Source organism: Lissotriton helveticus, chromosome 4_1 (genome assembly GCF_964261635.1).
Source record: "Lissotriton helveticus chromosome 4_1, aLisHel1.1, whole genome shotgun sequence".
Classification (NCBI taxonomy): domain Eukaryota; kingdom Metazoa; phylum Chordata; class Amphibia; order Caudata; family Salamandridae; genus Lissotriton; species Lissotriton helveticus.
Genome location: NC_136063.1, coordinates 146,511,141 through 146,523,161, shown reverse-complemented (window position 1 = coordinate 146,523,161; position 12,021 = coordinate 146,511,141). Strand labels below are relative to the sequence as shown.

Sequence of the window (12,021 nt, the reverse complement as noted above, 5' to 3'; positions counted from 1 at the left end):
GATGAGAAAAGTAAGATGCTTATCGATTTCATTAAATCAGGTTCCCCTTCAGATGCCTGTCCACCAATAATTCTGCAGTCAGTAACCGGCACAATCTCGTTTCATCTGACTAAACTTTGAAATGCGACCATCCAAGCTACAATCTTCCAGACTGATTGGAAGAAAGCCTCCATTCTTCCCCTGTTGAAAAAGCCCTCACTTCACCCCAGTGTGGTTAACAATTACAGATTAATTTCCCGGCTTCCCTTTAAAGCAAAGATATTGGAAAAACACCTCAACTTTGAACGCTCATCCTTCATAGACGAGAATGAGATTTTAGATGAAGCACAGTATGGTTTTAGGAAAAACCACAGTACAAAGTCAGCACTGGTTACAGCCCCTGTAGAAATTAGAATGATTATGGACAGCCGAGGGAAAACTGCATTCATCTTGCTGGATCGTTCTGCTGCATTCTATACCGTCTCCCACTCACAGTTCATCGAATGGCTTGAAAGCGTAGGTGTCAGATGGACGGCTTTTGAGCGTCTGAGAGCTTTTCTCTCAAATAGAAAAGGAACTGCAGCTTTTGGAGACTTCACATCTGTATATTTCACTTTACCATGCAGTGTTCGTCAGGGATCTTCTCTGAGCCCTACCCTTTTTAATATGTATGTGGCACCACTGGCCAAATTTATTAGAGCCTTTGGCTTTTCTATCTCTTATGCAGATGATACGCAAATTGTAGTTTCGATCTCAGGAGATCCCACAGAAAATGCCAAATGCTTCAGCAAGTGTATGGGTTTTGGTAGGCTGGATGGGAGACAATTGTCTCAAGCTAAACTCTGAGAAGACAGTCCCTTATTTTTGTAAAGGAAAAAACTTTTTGGAATCCTACATGGTGTCCTCAGAAGCCAGGCCATTTCCCCTTCCAGTCACTAAGGTCAGAAATCTGGGGGTGATTTTTGATAGTAATATCAGGTTATCAGAACAGATTAATCCAATTACATCATCCTGCTTTTATCTTCTAAGAACACTGAAAAAGATCCTCCTGTTCATCCCTTTTGATTTACAGAAAACAGTATTCACAACTTAGTTCTCTCAAAGATTGGCTACTGTAATGCACTTTAATTGGGCATACAAAAAAAGGCAGATGAATAAATTGCAAATTCTACAAAATGTGGCAGCTTGCCTTCTTGTGAAGATTTCAAAACATACATCAGTCTCCCAAACTATTGAGATCCTATATTGACTTTAAGTCCGAAAAAGAGTAGCCTGCTGGGCACACAAAGCCCTTCACAATTCAAGCCCACACTATCGTAGAAAGAAATTCTGATGGTATATCTCCAGAAGAGCCCTTCGCTCGGTCTCCACTAAATCGATGGTAATGCCTAAAAATCAGGAAATCATTGTGGGGAGGAAGAAGTCTTTCTGTTGCCACCATAAAATTACGGAATATTTTGCATCTTAAAGTACAACCAACTCTCCTGCAGTTCAGAAAGCAACTTAAAACCTGGCTCTTTTACAGGCCCCTACCCTCTGGCACATCTTATTTGTCAACAAGACAGGCTTGTTTTTACTTACATCACAATGGACGCTAGCGCCAAGACATCCTTGGGCAAACGAGCATTTTACAAACTATCAAAATCAATAGATGTAGCCATTACAAGTTAGTGATAAAAAAGGCAAATTAACATAACTTAAGCTTTATGGTGCCCTTTTATGTCAACAGATGTTACAGAACTCTGGAGCTGGGCTTGTACGCACCAAAATGAGATGAGTCGACTTCAATTGTGTATGAACTCCCCTGGCTCCTTTCTTCACCGACATCTTTTTCCAAGTATTTTGTTTTGAACACTAGCCCTTTTATGGTAAAGGGCCTCCATTTTTTTCAGAAACCAATGGACTGGACATTCTCCAGGTCGAGCATTGCGCTCTGCCAACCAGGGTTTGCTCTTTATTTCCAGTTACAAGAGAGAACGAGGAGGCATAAACCCCAACTTTCTGGAGTAGCCTGCGTGCCACTAAACTTATTTTAAGAGTCAGTGTAAAACTGGGCTATGTTCTGCATGCTATGGTTATGAGGGGGTCCTACCTGATTTGAGTACATACATATTCTTTCAGGGCCAAGAAAACCTTAATGTTGGTATGAGTGCTGATGAAAAACTTCAGAAACAATGCTCAGCTTGCTGAAAATCAAGCTTTAGATTGAGCTTTCATTTTAAGGACAAAGCATTGAAAAAAGACTAAAAGCTTTAAGGTGTCTGCACAAGTTTGAAATCACAGATGTAGCCAGAATCTTAGAGAAAGAAAGCTTAGAGTCAGTCTTCTTCAAAACGTATGTAAATCCAGAGAGGAGGCTTCCCTGTCTAGGGTGAGGCCTTAAGAACTCTTGGCCACAGTACTGTGCCTCTGACCTGCGAGTATCTTCACACATTTTATTTGTGACACCTCTTCTAAAAGGCTTGGTTTAAGGAGTGAAAATTGATTTAAGAACATCTAAAGTTGTCATTTTACAAGCTTCTATTAATCCACATGAGCACCAGAAGGCCTTCAACTCCTTACCATTTCGTGAGATGTCGAGCTCCACCAGCTGCATGAAATTGGCCACCTCCGGAGGCAGTCTCTGGATCTCATTGTCGCTCAGGCCCAGCTTTCGTAGGTTCAGCAACCGGAAGAATGGCTGAGGAAGAAGGGAGAGGATGGGTTAGAAGAGACCACGCTGCATCTCCTTCTACTCTTAAAAAGACAGACTGCACAAAAAGAAACAAATGAAAGGGCTATCATTACTGAATCCCGGTTATATGCTAAGGCACAGAGGCCAATATTATGCTGATCCTCTTTATTGCCAACTCACAGCAGCAACTTCAACAAAACAATAGAACTTAGAATAAGAACGTTGAACACTTCAATCCAACATAAACCTCTGACAGACAGACAGCCATCTTTCTTCATTGTTGCTGCTCACTTTCAAGATACGTACCCGTGTAATTATCCTTGGCTTTGGATGTGTTTTAAGTACAGTTTTTTTGTTGAAAGATTGACAAGCATATGTTTGAGTTGAGAGATATGCCTACCTGGGGGCAGCTTCCCATGAAGTCTGGCCCCTCAGCCCCGAGGTGCATCTTGACTGGTTCCTGGTCTGGGTATCGCAAGGGCCAGGACAAACCTTCTGACTTATAGCACACCTCAGATGGCGAGTCATTCTGCCTCTCCTTCAACATCTACCTTTTCTAACCAAGCACCTTGCTAATTCCCCCCATTAAGAGTAGCAGCAGACTCACAGATCACCTCACTGTGTGTAAAGACCCTTGGAGAGGACCTGCTCAATATGCTTTTATTGATCTCTTTTCTAAGGCTCCGCAAACGCACACAGTGGGATGGGTAATGTTTTGACTGACACCATTCCACCAATGTATGCCCACCACTGGCCGCAAATCCTGAAATCTGGGCACTACAGCTTATCTGCATCTTGCTGGACTGGAAAATGTACTAGATTCTTAAAACCAGAGCCTTTGAGCTGTGCTTCTGTACAGCCCCCCATCCCGGTCACTGCAGCACAGAGGATACTCTTGATTTTAGCTTACGTTCCACCTCCAGTACGGAGGCCATCCCCACCTATGGCTTCAAATTATCACAAACATTAGAGGGGGTCAAACCAAGTGACCCATTTCCTGTGGTTTCTGTTTTAATTACAGTGCTGAACCTCTCAGCTTGCTACAATGGCTTCTCTTCTGTTAAAATAATTTAATGGCCCTCTTTCTTGTCTAGAGAGTGAACAATCAGTTTGGAACCTATGCTGTGATAAAATGTTTTCCACATCCCTCGTGGTGTCAACCAACATTCAAAGCAAAACTAAAGGGGATGATGGACGGAGTGTTGAACATTGCAAGCACTCACCCCCAGTCAACTGATCTGGATTTAATCCATCATCCTTTAGCCCACTCTGCCACCCCAGTTCAGACATGGCCATATGTCCGAAACCCGTCCTAGGATGCTTGTTTCCAGTCCAGGGAGGACCTGGCCTGGCAGTTGGGACTGGACTGTTCCCATTGGGCGCAGGGTCAAGACTGATTTGCATATGGCTGGGTCCAAACTGGAATGGCATGGTGGGCAAACAATCTATGGATTTAGGCCCAGATCTCTGTCCTGGGGTACATTGCTCTGCATTCTGTCCATCAATTGATTTGTTTGCATTTGTCAACCAACATTCAATCTGGGATGAACATGCATCCCACTCCAACCAGACACACAAACGAGGTTAAATAGGGCTACGCTTTGCCGGCACAAGGATCTTTGGTTTGTAATGCTCAGCACATTTATTTATTTATTTATTATGCAACTTATACCGCGCAGACTAAACCCGAAGGTATCAAGGCGCCTACCAAAAAAGATCAAAAATGCAGGGCACAACTACAAATACGCTTGTACATAGAGACGTGTTTTAAGGGCAGATCTAAAAGTCTGTAGAGAGGGGAGGGACCTTAGTTCAAGCGGAAGAGCGTTCCACCATTTTGGAGCCAGATGGGAAAAAGCCTTCCCACCCCATCTGGCTTTCCGAATACGCGGGACACAGAGAAGAAGTCGATTTGAGGAGCGGAGGTTCCTGCCAGGATTATAATGAGACAGGATAGATCCAATACCTGAAGGGCTATTTTTCGCCAAAGCTTTTTTAAATCCATACACATGGATTTAAAGACTATCCGCTCCTCCATCGGAAGCCAATGAAGCTGCTTCCTGGCCAAAGTGGCCGAGGAGCGACGAGGTAGATCAAGGACAAATCTTGCTGCCGCATTCTGGACTACCTGCAAGCGCTGCAACTGGCTTTTGTTCAATCCTGCGTACAGCGCATTGCAATAGTCCAAGCGGGAGCCCAGGAGGGCAACAGCAAGTTGCCTTCTTGCCTGCAAAGAAAGGTAGTGCCGAATTTTCCTGAGTATGTGGATAATGCCCCAACAGGTAGCACAGCATCCTTAACTCACTGGTTAATAAGATTAGTATAGATCTGAGACTGTTTCAGCTAAGTAGGGTACAGTGTGAGCTAAATGTGCACATGCCGAGCCAAAACCATGCAGGATAGGACAACAGGGCGTTCAAGGCCAAGTGGATTTGGATTCAAAGAATGGGGATTAGGTCTCTGTGATCAGAGATCTTAGAATTGTATTGATTTCATTGTCTGCAGAATTATGTCCATTTTGTTAAACATGTTTTCCATCTTCAGTCCATTTAGTACCAAGGGGACAACCAGTTTTTTTGTAGCTTGAAAGATTTTAATTTAAGTGGAAATTAAATCATTCATAAAAATTCAAATTTTTTCACTGAAAGATTAAGAGGGAATCAACATTGTCGTCAGTGGGTGTTAAAAAGCACCAACTCGACCACAAAAGCTGGAAACAGACTATACAAATGTATCTTGGTCCATAGGGTTTTGTGATGGTTTAGGTTTACCAGAGTGGGGCATCGATATGGGTGCTGTTATGAACGGGACGGCAAAGTCGCCTCACCAGTGTAGCTGGGAAGGGCTATTAGATACAGAGTTTGATAGGGCCAGGATTAACCTCAAAGTGTTTCCTCTGCTTCGAGTCAAGTAAATTGCAGATGTTTTTCCCAAGGCTGACGTCACCGAATCATCAGAATTATTCGAATGCATATTTAGAGCATTCTGATCCAATTGTTTTCTTGGCTACGGAGATCCTTGTGGTTCTGCTTTGTCCTATGGTGATACACAATACTATTAATTGATTTTTCCCATCATTGGGTTGCCGCGTTCAGGAAGACCTAGATTCACTTTGATTTAAGAGGGGATGAAGGTGCGTCAGATGCGGCCTTCAAAGACTGGCTGGTGGTATTCAGAAATGTAATGGGTGAAAACTGGTTGAAATGAGGTACTGAGACAAACAGGTTTATGGTTGTAGGAGCGATCAACGAGATCTTGGACACAACCTTCTGGCCGCCGTATGCGCTTGAACATGTCCTGGGTTAAAGTGAAGACCCCGGGCTACTGCTCGATCATAGATTTGTATCTTGATCATAGGTCAAGGGTGTCCACGGTTTCTACCGCATAACATGCCTGGTCAGAGGCCCTACAGATGTGACATTGCAGTGTCATCCTTGGAGGCACGCTCTATATTTGGGGTTGCCCAAGTTGCTCAGGCCAGACCGTAGACAGACTTTGCTTGGGGCTAGCCAGCTTGACGACTCTTGAAATTCAGAGATCCTTGCACTGGCTCTTGTTGGAATCATCTTCGTGTTGCACATCTAAACTTATGTGGATTAATCAGTCTGTTTTTTCCAAGCACATGTAGAATTATCTACCTGAGCTTTGCTTGGGGCTAGCCAGCTTGACGACTCTTGAAATTCAGAGATCCTTGCACTGGCTCTTGTTGGAATCATCTTCGTGTTGCACATCTAAACTTATGTGGATTAATCAGTCTGTTTTTTCCAAGCACATGTAGAATTATCTACCTGAGCATGTGCTTTACTACTAGGGAATGTGGTATTTTAGTCAGAGAATGCCATGATGAGTGATAATTCTTTGTGCAACACCATCTCATTACGTAGAGCTTTTAACAAAAGTGCCTATACAACCGACGGAAACGGTGCACAAAGCCAAGAAATTCAAACAAGCATTGGAAATGCAATAGGTCTCGCAATAGAATAGTTAGACTTTTTTCTTTTTGCAAATGGAAGAGTGGCGTTGCGTGGATGAGTGGCGTTGCGTGGATGAGTGGCGTTGCGTGGATGAGTGGCGTTGCGTGGATGAGTGGCGTTGCGTGGATGAGTGGCGTGTGTGAGTGGCGTTGCGTGTGTGAGTGGCGTTGCGTGTGTGAGTGGCGTTGCGTGTGTGAGTGGCGTTGCGTGTGTGAGTGGCGTTGCGTGTGTGAGTGGCGTTGCGTGTGTGAGTGGCGTTGCGTGTGTGAGTGGCGTTGCGTGTGTGTGAGTGGCGTTGCGTGTGTGTGAGTGGCGTTGCGTGTGTGTGAGTGGCGTTGCGTGTGTGAGTGGCGTTGCGTGTGTGAGTGGCGTTGCGTGTGTGAGTGGCGTTGCGTGTGTGAGTGGCGTTGCGTGGGTGAGTGGCGTTGCGTGGGTGAGTGGCGTTGCGTGGATGAGTGGGGTTGGAATGCAATAAGTATAGCATTAGAAAAGTTGTAGTTATTGGTGAGGGTGAGGGTGATTGAGGGTAAGGGGGTGAGGGTGATTGAGGGTAAGGGGGTGAGGGTGAGGGGTTTAGGGTGAGTGAGGGTGAGGTGTTGAGTGGGGGTGAGTGAGGGTGAGTGAGTGTGAGGGAGGGTGAGTGAGGGAGAGGGGTTGAGGGTGGGTGAGGGGTTGAGGGTGGGTGAGGGGTTGAGGGTGAGAGGGTGAGTGAGGGTAAGGGTGAGGAGTTGAGTGTGAGTGAGGGTGAGGGTGATTGAGTGTGAGGTGTTGAGGGAGGGTGAGGGTGAGTGAGGGTGAGGGTGAGTGAGGGTGAGGGTGAGGTGTTGAGGGTGAGTGAGGGTGAGGAGTTGAGGGTGAGGGTTAGTGAGTGTGAGGGGTTGAGTGTGAGTGTGGGTGAGGGTGAGTGAGGGTGAGGGGTTGAGGGTGGGTGAGGGTGAGGCTGAGAGGTTGAGGGTAAGTGAGGGTGAGTGATGGTGAGGCAGAGGGGGTGAGGGTAAGTGAGGGTGAGTGATGGTGAGGCAGAGGGGGTGAGGGTAAGTGAGGGTGAGTGAGGGTGAGTGAGGGGTTGAGGGTGAACGGTTGAGGGTGAGTGAGGGTGAGGGTGAAGTGTTGAGGGTGAGTGAGGGTGAGGGGTTGAGAGTGAGTGAGGGTGAGGCGTTGAGGGTGAGTGAGGGTGAGGGTGAGTGAGGGTGAGTGAGGGTGAGTGAGGGTGAGTGAGGGTGAGTGAGGGTGAGTGAGGGTGAGTGAGGGTGAGTGAGGGTGAGTGAGGGTGAGTGAGGGTGAGTGAGGGTGAGTGAGGGTGAGTGAGGGTGAGTGAGGGTGAGTGAGGGTGAGTGAGGGTGAGTGAGGGTGAGTGAGGGTGAGTGAGGGTGAGTGAGGGTGAGTGAGGGTGAGTGAGGGTGAGTGAGGGTGAGTGAGGGTGAGTGAGGGTGAGGGGTTGAGGGTGAGTGAGGGTGAATGGTTGATAGTGATTGAGGATGAGGATTTGAGGGTGAGTGAGGGGTTGAGGCTGAGTGAGGGTGAGGGTGATTGAGGGTAAGGGTTTGAGGCTGAGTGAGGGTGAGGGGTTGAGTGTGAGTGAGGGTGAGGGTGATTGAGGGTGAGGTGTTGAGGGTGAGTGAGGGTGAGTGAGAGTGAGTGAGGGTGTGTGAGGGTGAGGGCTTGAGGGTGAGTGAGGGTGAGTGAGGGTGAGTGAGTGTGAATGAGGGTGAGTGAGGGTGAGTGAGGGTGAGTGAGGGTGAGTGAGGGTGAGTGAGGGTGAGTGAGGGTGGGTGAGGGTGATTGAGGGTGATTGAGGGTGAGGGTGAGTGAGGGTAAGTGAGGGTGAGGGTGATTGAGGGTGATTGAGGGTGAGTGAGTGTGAGGGAGGGTGAGTGAGGGAGAGGGGTTGAGGGTGGGTGAGGGGTTGAGGGTGAGAGGGTGAGTGAGGGTGAGGAGTTGTGTGTGAGTGAGGGTGAGGGTGATTGAGTGTGAGGTGTTGAGGGAGGGTGAGGGTGAGTGAGGGTGAGGTGTTGAGGGTGAGTGAGGGTGAGGAGTTGAGGGTGAGGGTTAGTGAGTGTGAGGGGTTGAGTGTGAGTGTGGGTGAGGGTGAGTGAGGGTGAGGGGTTGAGGGTGAGTGAGGGTGAGGCTGAGAGGTTGAGGGTAAGTGAGGGTGAGTGATGGTGAGGCAGAGGGGGTGAGGGTAAGTGAGGGTGAGTGAGGGTGAGTGAGGGGTTGAGGGTGAACGGTTGAGGGTGAGTGAGGGTGAGGGTGAAGTGTTGAGGGTGAGTGAGGGTGAGGGTGAAGTGTTGAGGGTGAGTGAGGGTGAGGGGTTGAGAGTGAGTGAGGGTGAGGCGTTGAGGGTGAGTGAGGGTGAGGGTGAGTGATGGTGAGTGAGGGTGGGTGAGGGTGAGTGAGGGTGAGTGAGGGTGAGTGAGGGTGAGTGAGGGTGAGTGAGGGTGAGTGAGGGTGAGGGTGATTGAGGGTGAGGTGTTGAGGGTGAGTGAGAGTGAGAGTGAGTGAGGGTGAGTGAGGGTGAGTGAGGGCTTGAGGGTGAGTGAGGGTGAGTGAGGGTGAGTGAGTGAGGGTGAGTGAGTGAGGGTGAGTGAGGGTGAGTGAGGGTGAGTGAGGGTGAGTGAGGGTGAGTGAGGGTGAGTGAGGGTGAGTGAGAGTGAGGGTGAGTGAGGGTGAGTGAGGGTGAGTGAGGGTGAGTGAGGGTGATTGAGGGTGAGTGAGGGTGAGGGTGAGTGAGGGTAAGTGAGGGTAAGTGAGGGTGAGGGTGGGTGAGGGTGGGTGAGGGTGAGTGAGGGTGATTGAGGGTGAGTGAGGGTGAGTGATGGTGATGTGTTGAGGGTGATAGAGAGTTATAGAGGGTGAGGGGTTGATGTTGAAAAAAATTTTTGTTAATAAAATGTCTGACGGAAATCGCCACCTTAACGCTACCTACATTTACCAGGTTAGCGTTCTAGTTTATTTTTTTCTTTTCCCTACCGTTACGTTTTATTTTTGATGGACATTTTTTTTAGCCAATCGGAGCGCGACGTTTTTGACGTCGCGTTCCGATTAGCATACGTAATCGGTGGAATTCTCCAGAACATGGAGAATAGCCGGATGCGGAAGGCGTGTTCCTGTACGTGTGCTGTTGGTGCGTCGTAGGATAGGTAAGAGATTCCCTCGACGTGTTTTTTTAATATAATGTAAAGTAGTATTGATAGTATGCATAAAATAGTTAATAATTACGAGTGTATTTATATAAATAGTGACATATTTTGTTAGCGATTGTAATTATTTTAGTTATTTATGTAATTTATATGCAATTAAGTGTTTTATTTACTACATATAGTATATTTAAGTTAACGAATGAATAGGAGTGTATTTTTAATACTGTTGACATTGTATTTTTTTGTTTGTAATATTTCGAAATGATTATTATGTCGTGTAATTAAAGTCTTGTTTTTATTATTCGATATGTAATGTATTTATTTTCTTAAAGTGTTATGTAATGTATTATTAGCAGTTGTTTGTAATTTGACGTACAAGAGCTGTTCATTGAGTTTCTAAGTACTCTTTTCGCCATGAATATTGTACACTTAAAATGTATTAATTGTATTACGATTTCTTTTGTGAAGCTAAGAGACATATGTAATGTTTATTGATTATTTTTTGCGCTGAATCCAAGTTGCGTAATATGTTTTTAATACTTGATGTAATTCCGTGTGATGAAGTGCTATTGTTATATGCCTACGGCTTTTTGTGTAACTCATGACAATTGTGTTTAATCCGTCCGATTTACGGGATGAATAGTGCTTGTTTATTACCCAAGTTAAAAATAGGCTGTTTTACTTTTGTGTTTGTACATCCTAGTCCTCGCATCCTGACTGATATTTCTTCGTTCTTTTGTTGGTGTTATTTTGTCCTAATAATTGTTGGTTTGGTGACCTGAAGCTTGATAAACATCATTGCGCGTATTTTTACTTTGGTTGTTATTTTCTAGGATGTCTTTCTGTTGCGTATCTTGAGTATGTATTTGTAGGGTGAATTAGGCTGTTAGTTTATTAGGGTGAATTAGGACTCAGGATTTCTATCTTGGAGTTAGAGTGTGGATTAGGATAGTTTATTTCTATTATTCCTTTTGTTGTTGTATGTGTGTGTGTGTGTGAGGGTGAGTGAGGGTGTGTGAAGCTGAGGGTGTGTGACGGTGTGTGAGGGAAGCTTGCACTGCTGCTGTCGGTGCTGTACCTGTTCCATGTGTAAGGGAAGCTTGCACTGCTGTTGCCTGTGCTGTACCTGCTCCGTGTGTGAGGGAAGCTTGCACTGCTGCCGCCTGTGCTGTACCTGATCTATGTGTGAGGGAAGCTTGCACTGCTGCCGCCTGTGCTGTACCTGATCTATGTGTGAGGGAAGCTTGCACTGCTGCTGCCTGTGCTGTACCTGATCTATGTCTGAGGGAAGCTTGCACTGCTGCTGTCGGTGCTGTACCTGTTCCATGTGTAAGTGAAGCTTGCACTGCTGCCGCCTGTGCTGTACCTGATGTATGTGTGAGGGAAGCTTGCACTGCTGCCGCCTGTGCTGTACCTGATCTATGTTTGAGGGAAGCTTGCACTGCTGTCGCCTGTGCTGTACCTGATCTATGTCTGAGGGAAGCTTGCACTGCTGCTGTCGGTGCTGTACCTGTTCCATGTGTAAGGGAAGCTTGCACTGCTGCCGCCTGTGCTGTACCTGCTCTGTGTGTAAGGAAAGCTTGCACTGTTGCTGCCTGTGCTGTACCTGTTCCGTGTGTGAGGGAAGCTTGCAATGCTGCTGCCTGTGCTGTACCTGCTCCGTGTTTGAGGGAAGCTTGCATTGCTGTTGCCTGTGCTGTACCTGTTGCATGTGTAAGGGAAGCTTGCACTGCTGCCGCCTGTGCTGTACCTGATCTATGTGTGAGGGAAGCTTGCACTGCTGCTGTCGGTGCTGTACCTGTTCCATGTGTAAGGAAAGCTTGCACTGCTGTTGCCTGTGCTGTACCTGCTCCGTGTGTGATGGAAGCTTGCACTGTTGCTGCCTGTGCTGTACCTGCTCTGTGTGTAAGGGAAGCTTGCACTGTTGCTGCCTGTGCTGTACCTGTTCCGTGTGTGAGGGAAGCTTGCAATGCTGCTGCCTGTGCTGTACCTGCTCCGTGTTTGAGGGAAGCTTGCATTGCTGTTGCCTGTGCTGTACCTGTTGCATGTGTACGGGAAGCTTGCACTGCTGCCGCCTGTGCTGTACATGATGTATGTGTGAGGGAAGCTTGCACTGCTGCTGTCGGTGCTGTACCTGTTCCATGTGTAAGGGAAGCTTGCACTGCTGTTGCCTGTGCTGTACGTGCTGTGTGTGTAAGGGAAGCTTGCACTGTTGCTGCCTGTGCTGTACCTGTTCCGTGTGTGAGGGAAAGCT

General features: G+C 46.9%; 1 protein-coding gene across 21 annotated transcripts in view; it reads right to left on the bottom strand.

The window, feature by feature from the left end:
* The window catches only part of SCRIB (scribble planar cell polarity protein), a 576,647-nt gene that overhangs the window by 389,200 nt on the left and 175,426 nt on the right, over positions 1-12,021 (bottom strand). For all 21 annotated transcript variants that reach the window (XM_078686589.1, XM_078686596.1, XM_078686598.1 and 18 more), the window contains exon 2: positions 2,542-2,659. In XM_078686589.1, coding sequence (XP_078542715.1) covers positions 2,542-2,659 — 118 coding nt within the window. The remainder of the gene's footprint in view (positions 1-2,541; positions 2,660-12,021) is intronic.